Source organism: Capricornis sumatraensis, chromosome 19 (genome assembly GCF_032405125.1).
Source record: "Capricornis sumatraensis isolate serow.1 chromosome 19, serow.2, whole genome shotgun sequence".
NCBI classification, from domain to species: Eukaryota; Metazoa; Chordata; class Mammalia; order Artiodactyla; family Bovidae; genus Capricornis; species Capricornis sumatraensis.
In genome coordinates this window covers 76,487,501-76,505,842 of record NC_091087.1, presented here as the reverse complement: position 1 = coordinate 76,505,842, position 18,342 = coordinate 76,487,501, and the positions used below count along the sequence as shown (strand labels likewise).

The window sequence follows — 18,342 nt, the reverse complement described above, 5'->3', positions numbered from 1 at the left end:
GAAACCTATATCCAAGTCAGGAAGCAATAGTTACAACTGGACATGGAATAACAGACTGGTTCCAAATTGGGAAAGGAGTATGTCAAGGCTGTATATTGTCACCCTGCTTATTTAACTTATATGCAGCGTACATCATGAGAAACGCTGAACTGGAAGAAACACAAGCTGGAATCAAGATTGCTGGGAGAAATATCAATAACCTCAGATATGCAGATGACACCATCCTTATGGCAGAAAGTGAAGAACTAAAGAGCCTCTTGATTAAAGTGAAAGAGGAGAGTGAAAAAGTTGGTTTGAAGCTCAACATTCAGAAAACTAAGATCATGGCATCTGGTCCTATCACTTTATGGCAAACAGATGGGGAAACAGTGGAAACAGTGAGACTTTATTTTTTTGGGGGGGGTCTCCAAAATCACTGCAGATGGTGACTGCAGCCATGAAATAAAAAGATACTTGCTTTTTGGGAAAAAAAGTTATGACCAATCTAGACAGTATATTAAAAAGTAGAGACATTACTTTGCTAACAAACGTCTGTCTAGTCAAAGCTATGGGTTTTCCAGTAGTCAGGTATGGGTGTAAGAGCTGCACTATAAAGTAAGCTGAGCGCCAAAGAATCGATGCTTTTGAACCGTGCTGTTGGAGAAGACTCTTGAGAGTCCCTTAGGCTGCAAGGAGATCCAACCAGTCCATCCTAAAGGAAATCAGTCCTGAATATTCAATGGAAGGACAGATGCTGAAGCTGAAACTTCAATACTTTGGCCACCTGATGCGAGGAACTGACTCATTTGAAAAGACCCTGATGCTGGGAAGGATTGAAGGCGGGAGGAGAAGGGGACGACAGAGGATGAGATGGTTGGATGGCATCACTGACTCAATGGACATGAGTTTGAGTGAACTCCGGGAGTTAGCGATGGACAGAGAGACCTGGTGTGCTGCAGTCCAAGGGGTCACAAAGAGTCGGACACGACTGAACGACTAACCCTTACTGGGGAGGCAGTGGCTGCGTTTGAAGCGGGTCTTGGAGGTCCACACCCAAGGAAGGAGGGGCCCTTCCACAGCAGGGAGGGGCGCGGGGGGGGTGGGCAGCAGCCCCAGCCAGCCAGGAGTGGCAGTTCCTCCCTGAAGGGCAGATTCAGGCTCCTCTCGCCCTGCCCTCTTTCCAGAGCCTTCTCTCCGTCCACCCAGGGGCCTCCAGAGGTGTCTATATGCTTGCCACCACCGCCCACAGGATGACCCTTCGCGCTCCCCAACGCTCCTCCCTGGGGGGCGCGGCGGCGGCGCCGGCTTCTCTCCCTGCCCCAGGGGGCAGATACCCGCTCGGCTGGAGCCCCCTCTCCCAAGCTGCGCTGCGTCGCTCTCGCGACCAAGATGCCCCAGTTCCGCGGGCAGCGGAGATCGCCTCTCAAACCTCCAGCCGCGCCCGCCCCGCTGGCCGCACGCTCGACCGACTGCCCCTTGCGGCGGGCTCGCCTCCTGCCCGGGTCCCAGCCCGCGGGCCCCGGGAACGCCCCGCGTCCGCCGTCCCCCCGCACGGGCCCGCCCCGCGCTCGGCGCCGCCCCGCCCCGCGCGCACTGGGCATGCGCGGAGCCGGGGGACGCGCCCGCGCGCCGCCATGGAGCGCATCGAGGGGGCGGCCGTGCGCCGCTGCGCAGCCTCGCCGTACCTGGTGCCGCTCACGCTGCACTACCGCCAGGTGAGCGCGCCTTCCATTCCCCCGGCAGCCCGACACCGCCCCGGGACCCCGCCCGCCTTCGACCCGGGGCCCCGCCCACCCTCGAGCCCGGGGCCCCGCCCCCGCCCGGACCCCGGCTCCCGGCTCCCGGCTCCGGGCCCAGGAGCCCCGCCCCGAGTCTCGTAGTCCCGCCCCGCAGGCCTCGCGTCCCCTAGGAGCGCTTTGCCAGAGTCCAGGTGTACACGCCGGTTGAGTGTCGGGGTCGGGGAGGGTCTGGGCAGGGACACCTCGAGGGACCACTCATTCCTCCAAAGAGACTTTGCTGAGCCCCGGCCCATTTTGCGGTGGGACATATTGGGCGCCCCGAGGGTCGGGGCAAGCTTCCTGGAGGTGGTGTTCTCCATTCTGGGCAGAAGAAGGTGAAAGGAGGGACGGGGGCGCGCACTGGAGAGCCTCTCCAGGTGGGCTTCCTCCCCAGGACGCCTCCTCCGTGTCTCCACCTGCCGTCCTTGCAGGCTTTCCGCCAGGGCATCATCTCCTCCTGCCGTTCCCTGGGAGGCAGTGCGGTACGACGGCTGCCTCCCTTGGAGCCGTACATGGAGTAGGTTCACAGGAAACACGTTTGTCCAGTTTGGGCCCTCCCCCGTTGCTTCCAGCTCCCCTGGAGTCCACTGTGCCATCCAGGCGAGGACTGCGCCCCGTAGCGTGGTCTGTGCGGCCCCGTGGTGCCCCCCAGTCAGGACAGGCGGTGCAGGTCTTTGGTGGCCCTCTCTCTGCCTGACCGCCCTTGGCCTGCAGCAACCTGTCTGCCCCCTGCCCCGGCCCCTTCCTCTCTCCAAACTATGACGCCCTCTTGACCCCCAGCCTGAGAGACGCTGCACCGCCCCCCCTTGTCACTGTTGTCCCATTGGCCCTAGGGGACAGGGATTCTTGTCCCTAGGCTGGACCCAGGCTGGCAGCACTGGCTTGGGGCAGAAGCTGGGGTGGGCTGAGGGCATAGTACAGGGACGTGGGGGTTGCCGCCCCGCCCCTGGTGCTGACCAGGGGCCAGGATGCCTGATCGTGGCCGCATGGCTCTCGGGCACAGGGTGGTCCAGGCACCTGACTGCGGTGGCCTCTGGCTGTGGCACCCTCCCCCACTTCCTACGAAAGGGGGATGGGTGCTGGTAACCAAAGCTGAGCCCGTGTGGGTGGCGGGCTGCAGTGGGCACAGGCAGAGGCCAGTGGGACACTGGGCTGGGGCGGTGAGTGTCAGCGAGGGGCTTCTGCAACTTTGCTCAGTAACTGCTATGCCAGGGGGGTCTGATGGATGGAGATTGACCATCCGGAGGCAGGGCACCCCCGTGGCTCTGAGGGGGAGGGGCTGTGTTTACACTCCAGTCCTGTTCCTCCCTCCCAGGGCCATGAAGATGAGCCAGGCCTGGGTCTGGACCACCTGGGTGGGGGTCCTGCAGGAGGGGCTGCCCGGGCCTCGGTGGACCTCTCTGGACCCTCCACTCCACCCTGCCTGGACCTCAGGTTTGACCGATGTTCTGATCCTGATCCAAGAGGGTACCTGAAACCAACACAGGGTGACACGTACCCTGAGGGAGGCAGGGGACAGGCCTTCCCAGGAAGCCCTCCTGGTGGGTGGCCGGCCCTGGGGTGGCCAGGCTGCAGGCAGGCCCAGGCCTGCCTCTTGTGGGCGGTGCCTCACAGCGGCCTCCCGGGCAGCCCGACCGGCACAGCACCGGGCGTCAGCTCTCCTTTCCCCCGGAAACCAAAGCTGCTGCCCCGCCAGGGCGCTCCTGCCTCTGGGCCAAGCTCAGCCCAGTTTCCTCAGTCCGCTCAGAGCAGCGTGTGGGCCTCTGCCTGCCGGGTCGCCCTGCCGGAAAGGCCCTTCCTCTGAGTCCTGGCGCAGTGTCACCTCCTCTGGGAAGTCCTCCAGGAGGCTGCTCCTCAGCGCCTTCCCTCTCTTGCAGCCCTGGCTGTACTTTCTGGCTCTGGAGCTCAGGTTCATGTCCAGTTCGTGGCTGGGACAAGGCCCCATGTGTCGGGCCGGCAGCTCACCAGGGCAAAGGGCTGGACCAGTGGCTGAAGGGCAGTGGGCTAAGCAAGCTGGTGATGGGTATCCACAGGGCTGGGCTCTTGGGCTCCAGGGCCAGCCCCATCCTCAGAGGCCTCTTTGAGGAAGGCTCAGGAATGGGGAACGCCCGGCTGACAGGATCCTAGCCCTTCATGCCTCCTGCCGGCTGGAACCTCACTAGCATCGGTTCTGGCTGCCCCTTGGCGGCACTGGCTCCGGCTCCGAGCTGCCTTCTGTTCACCGGATGCTGCCCGGAGCCCTGGGAGCCGCTGGGGCAGGGCGCCCTGGGCAGGGGAGCAGGGTGGCAGAAGGAAGGGACAGAGCAGCAGGACCACGGGCTGTGGGAGAGACAGCCCTGGGTCAAAACGAGGCTGGGGAGAGGGTGGCCCTTTGTCCAGTCACACCCCTGAGTCGTCCCGTCCTCGGGGCGAGCTCCTGCTGGGCGCTGGCACACCACCCACCCCCCTCCAGCCCTCCCATGGCCTTTTGTCCAGGTGTCCAAGGGAGCTTCAGCCGTGAAGACCTGATCTCTGCTCCACTCACTCGGGAACCCCCGCCCGGGGCCCTCCACACCCCATGATCCTTCCCGGCCTGGGTGACAGCGAGCGTCTCCGCAGCTCCCCACTGCCTGCTCCCGTTTTCTCGTCACTCCTGGGGAGCACGCAGCTGCCCTGGCCCCCCCTGCCCACCCGCTGCGCCTCCTGGCTCCCAGGTGGCCTGGGCCACGGCTGGGCTCCCTGGGAAGAGCCGCTGCAGTGGGTCCCCGGGGCCTCCTCGCTCCCCGGGGCACTCCCCAACCGCTGCCTCTCTCTTCCAGAATGGCGCCCAGAAGTCGTGGGACTTCATGAAGACTCACGATAGGTGAGGGCCTGGCCTGGCTGGCACCAGGGAAGCCCCAGGCTGGCAGGGACATGGGGCCCAGGGGCAACAGAGCCACAGCCCCCTCTGCGTTTCTGAGCGCCCCCGCTCTCCGTGCCTCTCACCGCGGGGCCTTGTGTGGGCTGCCCAGGTGCCCTTGCCCTGGAGAGCCAGGAGCGTGGGCTGGGGGCAGTGTGGCTTTAGCTGGCCTGCAGGGTCCACGTGTCCTGTCATTCCTGCGCCCTCAGCTATCGCTAACCCCAGCCTGTCCAGCTGCCCAGTGTGTCCTTCCTGCTCCTGCCACCCGGCACATACAGGAGGGCCTGGGTCCTCACCTGGCAGTGTGACCCTGGCGAGCTCTGTCCCGGCCTGGGCCTCAGTCTGCCCATCTGAGCAAGGGACCCAACCCTCCAGGGCTGTGGAGGAGGGTGGTGAGGTGAGGGCGTGCTTCTGTGCTGAGCTCAGTACCCCCCACCCCCAGCGTGACCATCCTCATGTTCAACTCTTCCCGGAGGAGCCTGGTGTTGGTGAAGCAGTTCCGGCCAGGTGAGGTTGGGGGCGGGGAGGCTGGCGGGCTCACGTTCAGTCCCCTGGGGCCCTGGTATTGGTGTGCAGACCTGGGACGGGGCTCCGGGAGAAACAGCCCTGGCAAGGGGGTCTGGCCAGAGCGGGTCACGTGGAGCCGGCCACCACAGGCTGTGACGCGGTTGCCTCCCCCCGCCAGCCGTGTACGCTGGCGAGGTGGAGCGTCTCTTCCCGGGGTCCCTGGCCGCTGCGGAGCAGGACAGGCCCCAGGCACTGCAGGTGGCGCTGCCTGGCTCGGCGGGGGTCACCTACGAGCTGTGTGCCGGCCTCTTGGACCAGCCCGGGCTCTCGCTGGAGGAGGTGGCCTGCAAGGAGGCCTGGGAGGAGTGCGGCTACCGCCTGGCACCCTCTGACCTGCGCCGGGTGACCTCGTACAAGTGAGTGGGGCTGGGAGGGTGGCCGGCAGTCGGACAGCCCTGGAGGCGGGCTGGGACGGGCCGCTGGGGGGCGGCGAGTGCTTCCTCCCCAGGGCTGTGCGAGCAGGGCGAGATCGCTGTGTTCTGCAGCTCGGGGTTGCGGGAAGCTTGGCCGGAGCCTGAGGCCCCTGGCCCCACTGTGCCCCCCTTAGACCCCTGCGGCCCTGCCACACCCCCACCCCCCACCCCCCCGTGGCCGGCTCCAGTGGCAGCTGCTGCTCACAGATGCCCTTGCTTCCTGTGGGATTAGGCACTGGGGGCTGGGGCTGGGGGTGAGCACAGAGGGCTCTGACAGCGGCTCAGGAGCGAGGGGAGGGCCGAGTCCTGGGCCAGGGTTGGAGCTCTGCGCTCCCAGGGAGGGGTCGCAGTGTGGCCTGCCCCGATCAGAGTCCGGGTGCCTGTCGGGCACTCCAACCCCCCCGGGGACATCTTCCGGGACGGGATATCAGGTGAAGCCCACCCTTGCCCTGGGAGTGTGCTGATGGGTCCCCAGCCCTGGTGAAGTCCCGAGCAGGAGGAGGGTCTCCAGCTGAGCCCCAGCCCCCGGCAGCCTGCTCCAGAGGGGTGGGGCCTCAGCTCTGCCCCCCAGGCTGGCCCAGGGCCGCCGCAGCGACACCTGGGCCCTGCCGGGCGTCCCTGGCCTTCAGTCTTGGGAAGGAGGTGGGGCAGGGCCTGGTACCCCCGCGCTCCAGGCGGGGCTTCGCACCCCAGGGTCAGCCGGGCTGCATGAGGGTCCAGTCATCTGCAGGCATCCTCCATGTGCCTGGCCAGCGGCCACTTGGCCTCTGAGCCTTTGGGCCGGCGGTCCAGGGGCCCTGACTTCAGGTAGGGATTGACTCAGTGGGCAGGCCAGCCCTGGGGGCAGGGTCCCCAGAAGGGGTGAATCTGCGTGGAGGCCTGGCAGGGGCGTTGCATGGAAAAGGCTCAGATCAAGGGGGCGAGCAACCCAGCCTCGGCCATGATCCAGAGGGTACTGGGGAGCCATGGAGGGTTCTGGACAGCAGGTGGTCAGCTCAGACTGCATTTTAGGGACGAGGGGAGGCAGGCCTGGGAGGGGGAGAGGAGGCCAGCGAAGCTCCTCGCCCCGGGAGCTGGACGGCAGCCATACAAGCCAGAGCTAAGCTCGCACAGCCCCGTGGCTGGGCCCACAGCTCCCGTCTGCGGCCCCGGCCGCTTCCTTGCCCGTCCCGGGTGACGCGGCCCGGCGCTTGCCTGAGGTCTCGCGGCCAGGGGCGTGATTGAGTGTGCTGGGGGAGGCCGTGCTGGCCTGGCAGGGCACACTCTGCTTGGCGCCGGTCTCCTTCACACACCGGCGGAAACGGGGCCTGGAAACCCCGCAGACAGCAACTTCCATCAAAGCCGAGGCTGTGGCCGCCGGCGGAAACGGGCTTCAGGAAGGGTCCGGGGGAGATAAGGGGCCGGAGGGCGGAGGAAGCAGCTGGGTGAGGTCAGTCTGGGCGTGGCCCCGCCGGGGGTGGGACAGCTGGCGAGGGGACGGAGGTCCCTCTGCCCCTTGCCCCGGTGTCCCGGGAGCTCTTCCACCCCACAGGCCTCGGCTGGCCTCAGCTAGCCTCAGCGGGACCTGGGGTCCCCCTTGTCCCCTGGACTTCGCACACACCCGCTGGTTTCCCTCTTCCCTGCACACTGTGCTGGGCCCTTCCCCTCTGGAGTCCAGACCAGCCTGTCCGTCACCCCGTCCTCAAGGCCAGCAGTCACCTACCCGCTGCTGATCGCCGCCGCCCGGTCTGCGCCCCTGCCTTCTGCCTGGCCCATCCCTCTCCCTGCGGCCAGCGACCCCCTCCTGGCTGCCACCCAGGAAGGAAGGGGAGTCCTTGATGCCCCCCCAGCCTATGAGCCCTGGTCCTGGGGACCTCACCCCCCACCCCCACCATGAGCCCCAGCCTGGAGTGGGTACCCTACCCTGCGAGTGCTCACAGACGCAAGCTGCACGGCCGGAGCCCTGGGTGTGGACCGGCTCTGCCGGGTGGGGAGAGGACTGGCTTGGCCCAGGCTGGGCAGAGTGGCAGTGCCCTCGGGAGAGTGGGGGCTGCCTGTCAACCACCCGCATTCTCATCGCGTGGTTGCTGGGGGTCAGCCGTCTGCTTGCCGAGGACCTGGCCCCCCACTCAGGGACTTGACGAGCTGCGGCCAGGCATCAGCTGGGCTCTGCAGTCTGGTCCGAAGCTCTGCGTCCTCTTGCAGCTCCTCGTGGCCTTGCCTGCGGGCTCTGTCTCCTGGCTGGCTCTCAGCCTCTTCGAGGCCCCCACACACCCTGGCCCATGGCCTTCCCGCAGCAGCGAGGCAGCTTGCTTTGTCTTCAGGTGTCTCTGAGTTTTCACTGATCTCTAAACTCTCCTGATTAGGTCACACCCACCCAGGATCATCCCCTCTTTGATGAACTTAAATTCCCCTCATTAGGTCCCTTGACATCTGTAGAATTCCACCTTCATCGCCTGACCTAATGTAACCAGTTGCAAGTCACAAGCCTAGTCCCAGCCTTGTCATATCCAGCATGTTCCCAGGTCTCCCCCACAAAAGGGGATACTGCGTGGGGATCTGGGGGCCTGGGGGCCTCCTGGAACCCTGCCTGCCAGGGGCTGGAAGGGGTGGTCAGGAGAGGACTGTGGAAGGGGCAGGGGTGGCCGGCGGGGCCTGTGTGGATCCCTCAGCACATACTGTCTCAACCTGCAGGTCTGGAGTGGGACTGACTGGCTCCAGCCAGACCATGTTCTACGCGGAGGTGACGGATGCCCAGCGGGGCGGCCTGGGTGGGGGCCTGGCTGAGGAGGGAGAGCTCATCGAGGTGGTGCACCTGCCCCTGGACGGCGCCCGGGCCTTTGCAGACGACCCGGATGTTCCCAAGACCCTCGGCGTGATCTTTGGTATCTCCTGGTTCTTCAGCTGCGTGGCCCCTGGCCTGGGTCTCCAGTGAGAGCCCCGCAGACCCAATAAAGGCTGGCATCGCTCTTGCGTGTGTCCACCGACTCTGAGCTTTGACCGGGCTGGGCTGGGGGGCAGGATAGGGCGAGATCTCCATGAAAGCCCCTCAAGCTCCCCCTGAGCAGAGGCATCGGCTGCAGGCTGTACGGGGGGCTGTTGGGAGCTGGCCGCTGGCAGAGGGCTAGGCCAGCCCTGGGCAGTGCCACCGGCTGGCAGGGAGAGGCGGGAAGACGGTGTCGGGGCAGGGAAGGGTCAGCCAGGCCGAGCGCTCAGGGCCCACGGGGCACTGGGCCGTGGGTGGAACTGTGGCCCTAGGGGCGGTGGCTGTTGTGGCAGGAGAGGCTGTGGGCAGGTCCGGAGGCGCCTGCTCCGTGCTCCTGGGCCCTCCCTGAGTGCGGCTGGGCCAGTGACCCCTCAGTAGCCCTGTGGCCCTGGGCACTGGTGACAAGTCTTGCTCCACCTGCTGACCTGTGTGCAGGCTGGCCTGCAAGCCCCACAGAACCCCCACTCGGGGGGTCAGGGGTGACGTGAGCTGCCCTTGAGCGCCTGGGGTCGCAGGAGGGCTGGACATCTGCCCCACCAGGCAGCCAGCAGGACCTCCGGCGTACGCTGGGGCCTCTGTGAGGAGTGTGTGGGTCATCATGGCCGTGGGTGTCTGCAGGTGTGGCAGGGCCGTCAGTTGGGAGAGGGCCAGGGAGGTTTCTTGGAGGGAAGGCTGGCTCGCCCCTCTGTGAGGGTGGTGGCCTAACCTGGCCCTTTCCCAGAGACCCCCAGATCCTCTGGTCAGGCCCTTGGATGATGCCCTAGGACATGATGGGGGCAGCCTGGGTCATGGTCCACTGACCCTGTAGAGGGCAGCATGGCCAGGAGATCCTGCCGGACAGACAGGTTGGGACTGGGGGTCCGGGCGACCAGGAGCTTTTGCTGTGAACCTGTGTGCCCTGTGCCCAGTGTCCCCCGGGACTGGGCCCTGGCTGAGATGGGAGGGGCGCTGAGCCAGGACACGCTGCCTCTGGCTTCTGCTGAAGCGCTGCTGTTAGGAGGGGCAGCGCCCCAGCTGAGGCCCCCACCGTCCTGTGCTCCCTGCCCACCCCGGGCCAGCGGGCACTTTCCTTTCTGCTGGCCTGGGGGTCGTGTGTGGCTGAGCCCCTCCAGGAGCGGCTCAGAGCCCGTGGCCCCCGAGTCTGGCCTTTGGGGCCGCCCTAGGGTGGCTGCACCCAGGAGGCCCACTCAGGCAGCACCACCTGTATGCAAATGCTGGCTGTGACCCAGGTGGGGCGACCCAGATGGGGTCTCCTGGGAGCCCAGCCCGGCACTGGGGTGCTGTGGGGGTGCAGTGCTCAGGCCTAGGTGTGGGGCCGGCAGGGTGGTACCGTGCTGGGGTCCCAAGCGCCAGCTCCGCCCTGTCAGAGGGGCCCTGAGGGCGGCCCTGGGCTGGGATGTCTGGAGAGTCTGAGGCAGGGGCTCTGCCCAGCCTGGAGCTGCCCCACCCCGCCCACACCTTCTAGCCGCCGCTGCCCACCTCCTGAGCTCCACTGCCTGCCCGCTCAGAGGGGCCTCTGCTGGGCCCTGGGTGGGGCTGGGGGGCCCTCTGCCCTGGGGAGCACATGGGCTTCGGCCTGGCAGGACAGGGCCCTGGTCTTGGGTGCGGTCCAGCTCCGCACTCTGCTCGGCAGCCCGTTGAGGCAGGTCAGCAGGCACTGCCGGGCCTAATGGAGCTGGCATCGATTTCCTGGCAGTGTGTGTGGGGGGGCTGTAACCGGAAACTCCCCTCCCTGGCTGCTATATTTAGCACCACAAAACAGGGGCGGAAGTAGCTCACTCAGCCCCACCGGCTCTGTCCACATGCCCGGCAGCCGGTGCCCAGCCTGGTCCTGAGCAGCTTGGCCGGGCTGAGCTTTGCCCTCTCCACGCGGGCCTTGTCTGGCGCAGAGTGACGCCCCCTGGGGCAGGGGGCTAGGAGAGGGAGCCCTTGGGTTAGGGGGCGGATGGGGCTGGGACACTGAGCGGGGTGTGACCCAGGGAGCCCCAAACTATGCCAGGGTCTTCCTGGAAGAGGCGGGAGCCTGGCTGTCTCCGGGTCTTGGCCCTCTGGCTCCCCCACCACCACAGGAGGGGACCCCTGTAGGAGGATCGCCCACCCCGCAGCCCCAGTCTCGGCCCCTTCCCTCAAGTGGCCAGCGTCCCGTCTTCAGCCTCTCCTGGCTCCATTATGTCCAGGCTGTGGCTCCTGGGAGGCAGGGGGTGGGGGGAGGGGATTATGAGGGGCATCTGTGGCCTGCAGGGGGCACCCTGGGCAGGGAGGCAGGGAGCCTGCTTTGCTCCCAAAGGGCCTGGATGGAAGCAGAGGGGCCGGACCCCTGTCTCCCTATGTTGCAGGATGGGTGGGGTCTCCCTGGGCCCCAGGGCGGCCCCGCCCGCTGGCAGGTTGAGTTGGAATTGAGGTGGGCTGAGAATCCCTCACTGCCGCCTTTGAGCCAGCCCCAAGCAGGGCAGGGCCTCTGCCCAGAGCAGCAGCTCCTGAGACTTGCGGACCAGCCACCAGGGTCAGCCACGGTGCCCCGCGGAGCATCCCGGCCATCTGCTTCTCCCGTAACTGGCTGCCGGCAGGAAGCTTCGAGGTGGACGAGGGGCACAGAGGGCAGCGGCGGGGGTGCTGTTCTCCAGATTCCACCTCTCACTTGTGCTGGAATTGCCCCCTCGGCCCCTCCACGGCCAGGACCCTGCCAGGCCACTGGCCCCTCTCGTTTGCTTGTGGCCTTCCTGTCCGACCTCAACCCGTGCTGCCCTTCCCCCCTACAGCCAGGGATCTCTGTGACAATGTAAGTCACAAATGTGCGGCCCAGCCCAGCTCAGCTGCTTTCTGTGACTTCCCGTCAGTCTTCGCAGGAAGGCTCTCCAGGCCGGCCCAGCACAGCTGGTGCTCGCCACCACTTCCAGCCTCCCCAGGCCCTCACCTGCTCTGCCGAGGCCACGAGTCCTTCTCCTCAACCCCAGGGCCTTTGCACGTGCTGTTTGCAGCCTTTACCTGGCTGACCCTGGCCTGCCCCCTGGGTCTGAGCAAGCCTGCTGGGCAGGGTACCCCCAACGTGCCGCACTGAGTACAATTTGCTGTTCTGTGTGAAGTTATCTGCCCATTCCACCAGCCCCACTGGGAACCACTCACAGGGGTGTGGGCAGGGGCTGTGTCCATCTTGCTCCTGGTTTGAGTGAGTGCTGGAGGGCAGTGGGTACTAAGGCAGTGGGCAAGGGCCAGGATGGAGCTCTGCCCCCGGGGGTGTGCAGGGGGCCGCTCCTCCCTGATGGGGCCTGCAGGACTCCGTCCCTGCCCTTGGGCCAGAGCAGGGGGTGGGGAGCCTCTCTCCGTGCACCCTCTGCCCCCACAGGCAGTGACCGCTGCCCAGGAAGCAACTGGAAGGGTCTGAACAGCGCTCACATTCCCTTATTTGTTGGGGGTCGCTGTGCATGGCGAGGCCTGGCTTGTGTCCTGCCCCCTCCCAACCTAGAGAGGGGCTCAGGTCGGCATGGGTGTTTGGAGGGAGCAGTCAGGCCCAGCTCTTTAGGCTCCTGGGGGCTGGACCCCTGGGCTGGGCAGTGAAACCAGGGCCGCGGGCCAATTTGCTGAAGGAGCCAGGGAAGGAAGAAAGCCCAGTTGCTACCGGGGTTGGGCGGGGAAACCCCTTTGGACCAAAGCAGTATCCCTAACGGCCAAGGTGATCTCCAGCCTTGGAAGGGACCCTGTTTGGCGGAGAGGAGGGGGTGTTTGGAGACCCGGAGCCTTGGCATGCCTCCGTGGAGGTCAGGCGAGGTTACTCCAGGAGAGGGCAATAAGGCGATGAGAGGGGTGGGATGCGGGGGCCTGGCGGCCAGAACGGCAGCCACAGCCTCTCGGGGCGGCCTTCACTTTGTTCTTTGGGGCGTGCACCACCGTCCTTTATTCGCACCCTCCTCGTCCGCGCCCAAACCACGACCCCCATCCCGGACGTTCCTCGGATGTACGGCCCGGCGACCTCTGCCACCAGAGTAGAGCTGGACACGGGCCGCGCAGAAGACCGTTAGTTCCGTGGCTTCCGACCTGCGGGCAGTGGGGCGGGCGTCCGAGGGGAGCAGCGCCCCCTGCGGCGGGAGTGACGGGGAGGCATTCCCGGGGCCGGGGGCGCGTAGTAGGGCCGCGCCCGCCCCAAGAAGGGTAGAGCCCTGATTTGTGCAGGAGGCAGCCTCTCCCCTGGGCCCGCGAGGAGCGCGGCGGCGGCGCACCGGTGGGAGGGGACCGTGACGGTGACCTCAGGGGGCGCCCCACCCCCTGGCTCCGGAGACCCGGCGGGGCTCCGGCGAGGCGCCGCCGCGTTGCGGCGCCGGGTCCCGCTCTCCTGGCTCCGGCGGAGGCGCTAGCGGAGGCCCCGCCGCCCGGCCGCCGAGAGCCCCGCGAGGCGCGCGCCGGGCCGGGGCGCTGACAGGAGGCGCCCTCCGCCGCCTTTAAATCCCGGGCGCCCCCGGCCCCCCCCGCCCCACCCCGTGGCGCGGCCCCGCCCCCTCATGCATATGCAGGTGCGCGGGTGACGAATGGGCGAGCGAGCTGTCAGTCTCGGCCCGAACTTGTCCGCTGCGGGCGAGCGCAGCGCGGGCGCGCAGAGCCGAGGCCCGAAGCGCCGCTGCCGCCGCCGCCGCCGCCGCCGCCGCCGCCGGGAGGGAGCCGGGTCGGGCCCGAGCGCCGCCGCCTGCGAGCCCGAGCGCCGCCGCCCCTTCGCGCCCGCCGCCCCCGCGCGTCCGCCGCCCGCGCCCGCGCGGCGCCGCCTCTACCCCGCCCGCCGCCGCCGCCGCCGCCGCCGCCTCTGCTGCTGCCGCCGGCGCTCGGAGGGCGGGCGGGCGCGCGGGCGCTGGGAGGCCGGGGCCCGGCGCGCAGGGGCGGCGGCGGCGGCGGGCCGGCGGGCGGGGTCGCGGCGGCGATGCGGGCGCGGGGCCGGGGGCGCCTGCCCCGGCGGCTGCTGCTGCTGCTGGCGCTCTGCGTGCAGGTGAGCAGGGGCGCGGACGGGGCGCCCCGCGCCGCCCTCGGGGCCGGCGGCATCGCCCGCGGGAGCCGTGGTTCGCAAGCCTTCGGGGCGGCGCGGCGGGCGGGGGCGGGGCGCGCGGCGGGCGACCCCGGCCCGCGCCTCCCCGCGCTGTCCCTCCGCCTTATTTTTAGGCGGCGCGGCCCATGGGCTATTTCGAGCTGCAGCTGAGCGCGCTGCGGAACGCCAACGGGGAGCTGCTGAGCGGCGCCTGCTGCGACGGCGGCGGCCGGACGACGCGCGCGGGGGGCTGCGGCCACGACGAGTGCGACACGTACGTGCGCGTGTGCCTCAAGGAGTACCAGGCCAAGGTGACGCCCACGGGGCCCTGCAGCTACGGCCACGGCGCCACGCCCGTGCTGGGCGGCAACTCCTTCTACCTGCCGCCGGCGGGCGCCGCTGGGGACCGGGCGCGGGCGCGGGCTCGGGCCGGCGGCGACCAGGATCCCGGGCTCGTCGTCATCCCGTTCCAGTTCGCCTGGCCGGTAGGTGCTGCTCCTCCCGCGCTGCCCTCTCCGGGCGCCCGGTCCCCGGCCCCCGGCCCCGCCCTGCCCGCCGCCCCCTGGCCCCCCGGTCTCCAGGCACCCCCGACCCCCCCGGCACCTGCGGCCCCGGCTCCGCGGGCGAGCCGCGCGCGCCCGGGCCCGGCGGGGCGGGGCCGGCAGGGGGCGCCTGCCCCGGGGTCCGCGCCCAGCCACGTGGGCGCGCGGGGGTCGCCGCGCGGCTGGGTGGCCGCGGCCCGCTTGCGGGGCGGCCCGCGGCGTGTGCCTGCGTCGCCCTGCGCGTGTCTGTCTGGTTGCGGAGGCGCGGCCGGGCGCCTCGGGCCCAGGCAGGCCGCGCAGGCATGTGCGCCGCGCGTGCTGGGGCTGGTCCGGGGCAGGCCCCGGCGGAGCCGCCCGGGCCCACGGCCAGCCTGCGCCCGCCCTGCCGTTTCCTGGATGGGTGGGGGTGGGGGGCTGCCCAGGCGGGGGGCCGAGGGACCTCGTCCTCGTGGGTTGGTGGCAGCCTTTGCCGCTGGTCCAGACCCGGGGGGCTAGCCTCGAGGGGCCTTGGTGCTGTGATTGTCTGTTAAGCACCTTCCTGTCTTGCGTTTTGGGTTTTGTTTGTTCTTTCTGGAGAAGGAGCTTGAGGTCCGCCTGTCAGACAGGAGCCATGGGCCTGGGAATGCTGGCAGGGATGCGGTCCATCTCAGTGGGCTGTCCTGGGCCCCCGGGGGTGGGGGCTGCGGCAGGCCAGGCCCCCTGCTGCCCGATGTGGCCCGAAGCCTGGCCTCCCGGGTCTTTGTGCTGCGTACAGGGAACTGGGTGGGGGCAGGGAGGAGGGAGGCCTCTGCTAAGTGGGGTCTCAGGGTGCAGGGCAGGTCTGGGCAGCTGGGGTGTGTCTGCGTGTGGACAGTGCCCAGAGCAGGGTGCCGAGCTGACTGAGGGACTGTCCTTCTGAACAAGGACCTCTGGCTCGATCAGCCACTGGGAGGCCACAAGAACGTGTCCACCTGATGCCTTGGTTCTGAAAGAGACTGGGTGTTGAGGCCAGGCTGAGGTTGGCCCCCCACCCCACCCCCGTCCCCCCAGCTCTGAGCCCTGTGCTGGCACCCTCTCCGTATCATGGGCCAGGAGGCCTCACCTGCTACCCCCTCCCCCTGCTTCCTGACCCCTGGCCACAGCCCTGCCCCCACGTACCTGGGGCCTCTGCAGTCTCCCTGGACCCCCAGGCCGCAGGTGGGGAGTGTGTCCCTGGGGTGGAACAGGCGGGAGGCAGGGGCAGGCTGGGAGGCCCCGGGCGCTGGGATGAGCCCAGCCCCCTCGCCCCCGCAGCGGGCGGCAGGCAGGTCTGAGCAGGGCCCGCAGCCTGTCATCTGCGCTTGGGCTCAGGCCAGCGCGGTTCGAAATCGCTACCTGAGGATGTGTTTTCTGCTCGAGTTGGCAGCCGTGGGCGTGGGGGCAGGGAGGCCTTGCAGGAATGTGGCGGGCCGACGCGTGTCCCTTGCGCTCTTGGTCCCACCGGCCGGCCAGGCATGGAATGGGATGGGGCAGGCCCGGGTCTCCCAGGCAGGGGCCTGCAGACTGGGGGCAGGTGCTGGGCTAGGTCCCCGCCCTCCGCTTTGCTGGGCACACCCAGGAGGGGTGGGTGGCCCAGCCCGTGGTGAGGGTGGGGCAGTGGGGTAGCTGTGTGTTTGGGGGGCCGCTCCTGTCTCCCTCTCCCCACGGATAGCGTGGCCTGGCTGCCAGGCCCATGGCCCGTGTAGTGATGCCAGTGCCCTGGTATTTCCGCTCAGCAGGCAGCGGCCCTGTGGCTGCACCGCCTCTGCCCCCTGCAAGTCCAGCTCCATCCCGTGAGCTGGCGTTAGTTTGGTGCCCACTACGGCCCTGGGGACCCAGGAGGGGGCTGGGCCCTGCCTCAGGAGCTTCACGTGAGAGGGCGGGGCGCGGGGCCTTCTGTCCAGGACCCTGGAGCAGGTCGTGTGAGCAGGGCCTTGGAAATGGCTGGGGGTTCAGGAGTGTAGGGAGCCGGCCTGCACCTGGCCCTGGCTTTGGAGAGGGCGGACCAGGACCTAGTTTGGGCTTTATGCTTTCTAGCCCTTCCAGTGACCCTCAGGCAGTCCTGACCCCCCCGCCCCCGCCCCCGCCACTGCCTTCCCATTCTATCCCGGTGCTCCAGGCAAGGCTGGGTGACCCTCTGCACCCGTACCTGGCCGCATGGGCTCTGGAGCCCCCGTGTTGTCCGCTCTGTGTGGTTTCAGGTTGGACTTGGGCTCACCTTTCTAGACAGAGGTGTGTCCAGGGTCTTGGGTGAGGGGAGGGGAGGGCAGGTGCCGGCAGTCTGGGTGTGGGGCTTCCCCTCCTCTCCTGCTCCCCCTACGGATGCCCCCATGTGTCCTACTGGTCCCCAGGAGATGGATGATAGCCGGTTGGCCCTGGCAGCTGGCTCGTAGCCAGCAGAGTGGAGGCCATATTTGATCACGTGTGTGTGTGCCCTCCCTGGGTGTGTCAGTGGCTACTGGGGGTTCACAGGAGCCTGGGGGGCCTGGCCAATGGAGGCACAGCGTGGCCCTGGGGGCCTCCCGCTGACTGAGGGCCTGCTGCCCAGCCCAAGGCCATGCCTGCCTCCTTGGCTCACATTCTGGTTCCAAGACCGCAGAACCTGGCCCCCAGGTCTAAGGCCCCATCCTGATGTGTACACTGTGGGTCTGCGGGGTGACTGCTGGCCCGGGTGGGCTGTGGCGGCTCGTGGAAGGCCAGGCTGGAGTGCGAGGAGGACTAAGGACCCGTGCACTGTGCTCAGGGGTCAGGAGGGGACCTTGGGCCAGTCAAGGGCCTGCATGTCCATGGACAAGGCCTGGTGGGATGCGTACACTGGCCTGAGCTCCCTTCCACAGTGGGCTGGGCCAGGGTCTGCCCCCAGGGGCTATCCTTGACAGTGTGGGATGGCACCTTCCTGGTGCTCCCTGCCCCCAAGGAGCTGCGGCTGGTGTGGGGCGCAGGTAGTCCGGCCCCTTCCCCGCACGGTGCCTAGGCCTGCTGCCTCTTTTGTGCACTTGGGGGCTCACCTTCCCTTCTCTCCTGTGTCAGGAGCCAGGGGTCCCGCTCAGGGGGGGGCTCACCTGCCTCGGATGTCAGGGGTCTTGGCCCAGGCATTGGTACTGGGGCTGCAGGGTGGGGCTCTTGGGCAAAGAGGGGCCCCAGACGGGCAGTGCCAGCCGGTGGGCACTCAGAGACAGGCTAGGGCTTTGTCCCTGGGCCTTGAGGGGGCGGAGCTGAGAGTGAAGCTCCACCGTGGCAAGGGGGAGGTCACTGGGGGGTCTGGGCAGGGACTTCTGGAGGGGTTGTGGCTTCTGGGGACCCTCCCAGGGGTCGTGTCTGGGTGAGGGCAGCCTGGGCCAGCAAGGGGCTTCTTGGTGGAGACAAATGCTGTAATCCTCAGGCCTGAGCCAGGGTCTGCGGCCCCAGGCCCCGTCACACACCCTGGTATGACTGGGGTCCATCTGATCTTTGACTTCGTGGTCCCGCCCGGTGCGTGTGATGAGGTGCTGGCTGGCTGTGGGCTGCTGGCTGCAGTGGGCTGGTTGGGCACGCTCAGGCACGGCCCGGCTGGTCCCCGGTGCGGAGTGTGGGCGTCCGGGTTCCCGTGGGGAAGGCCTGCGGTCCAGTCCTCCTGCCGTGCTCCCCCCCGACTCCCCCGCGGTGACAACGGAGGCAGAGACCTGGGCCTCTGCAGAGCTCAGGTTTCAGGAAGCGTATCTTCGCTGAGAGCTCCCGGCGCCGCATCCCGCTCTGCTCCACGGGGGGCCGGGCTCGGATTCGGGGTCTGCAGGAGAGGAAGCAGGTGGGGCCGTGGCCCCGGGCTCTGCAGTCAGCGCTGTCTCCTGGGCCTGGGGTGCCCTGGGTCGGGCTACCTTGAGCCCTGTGTTCGCCCTGTGCCACTGGGGCTGCAGGCCGTTGTCCTTTCCGGGGGTCGGACCGCGGGCTGGGACCCGGCCTTGGGGGTCCCGGGCTCTGCAGTCAGCGCAGCCTCCTGGGCCAGGAGGAGCCATGGTCAGGATGGGGTTCTGGCTCAGGCAGGTCTGGGTGGGCTTTCTGAAAGAGGGAAGGCGGCCAGCAGGCCGGGGGCCTCTCACAGTTGGGCAGGCTGGCGACCCAGCTGCACCTGGCCAGGGGGCCTCCTGTTCTGTAGGGCCTTGGGTCCACATAGCCCAGTGGGCATGCGGCCCACGAGGCTTGGCCCTGGGACGGAAGGCTGCTCTTTGCAGAGAGGAGACT

At 68.1% G+C, this 18,342-nt stretch overlaps 2 protein-coding genes across 3 annotated transcripts in view; both read left to right on the top strand.

The window, feature by feature from the left end:
• Nucleotides 1-1,598: 1,598 nt before the first annotated feature.
• Nucleotides 1,599-8,529, top strand: NUDT14 (nudix hydrolase 14). Its single transcript, XM_068991509.1, has 5 exons — nt 1,599-1,694; nt 4,556-4,599; nt 5,078-5,142; nt 5,321-5,558; nt 8,289-8,529. Exons 1-5 carry the CDS (start codon nt 1,614-1,616, stop codon nt 8,527-8,529), a joined length of 669 nt encoding a protein of 222 aa, XP_068847610.1. The 5' UTR covers nt 1,599-1,613.
• Nucleotides 8,530-13,483: 4,954 nt separating this feature from the next.
• Nucleotides 13,484-18,342, top strand: part of JAG2 (jagged canonical Notch ligand 2) — a 21,444-nt gene continuing 16,585 nt past the window's right edge. For both annotated transcript variants that reach the window (XM_068991075.1, XM_068991074.1), the window contains exons 1-2: nt 13,484-13,549; nt 13,720-14,070. In XM_068991075.1, the coding sequence (XP_068847176.1) occupies nt 13,484-13,549; nt 13,720-14,070 (417 nt within the window). The remainder of the gene's footprint in view (nt 13,550-13,719; nt 14,071-18,342) is intronic.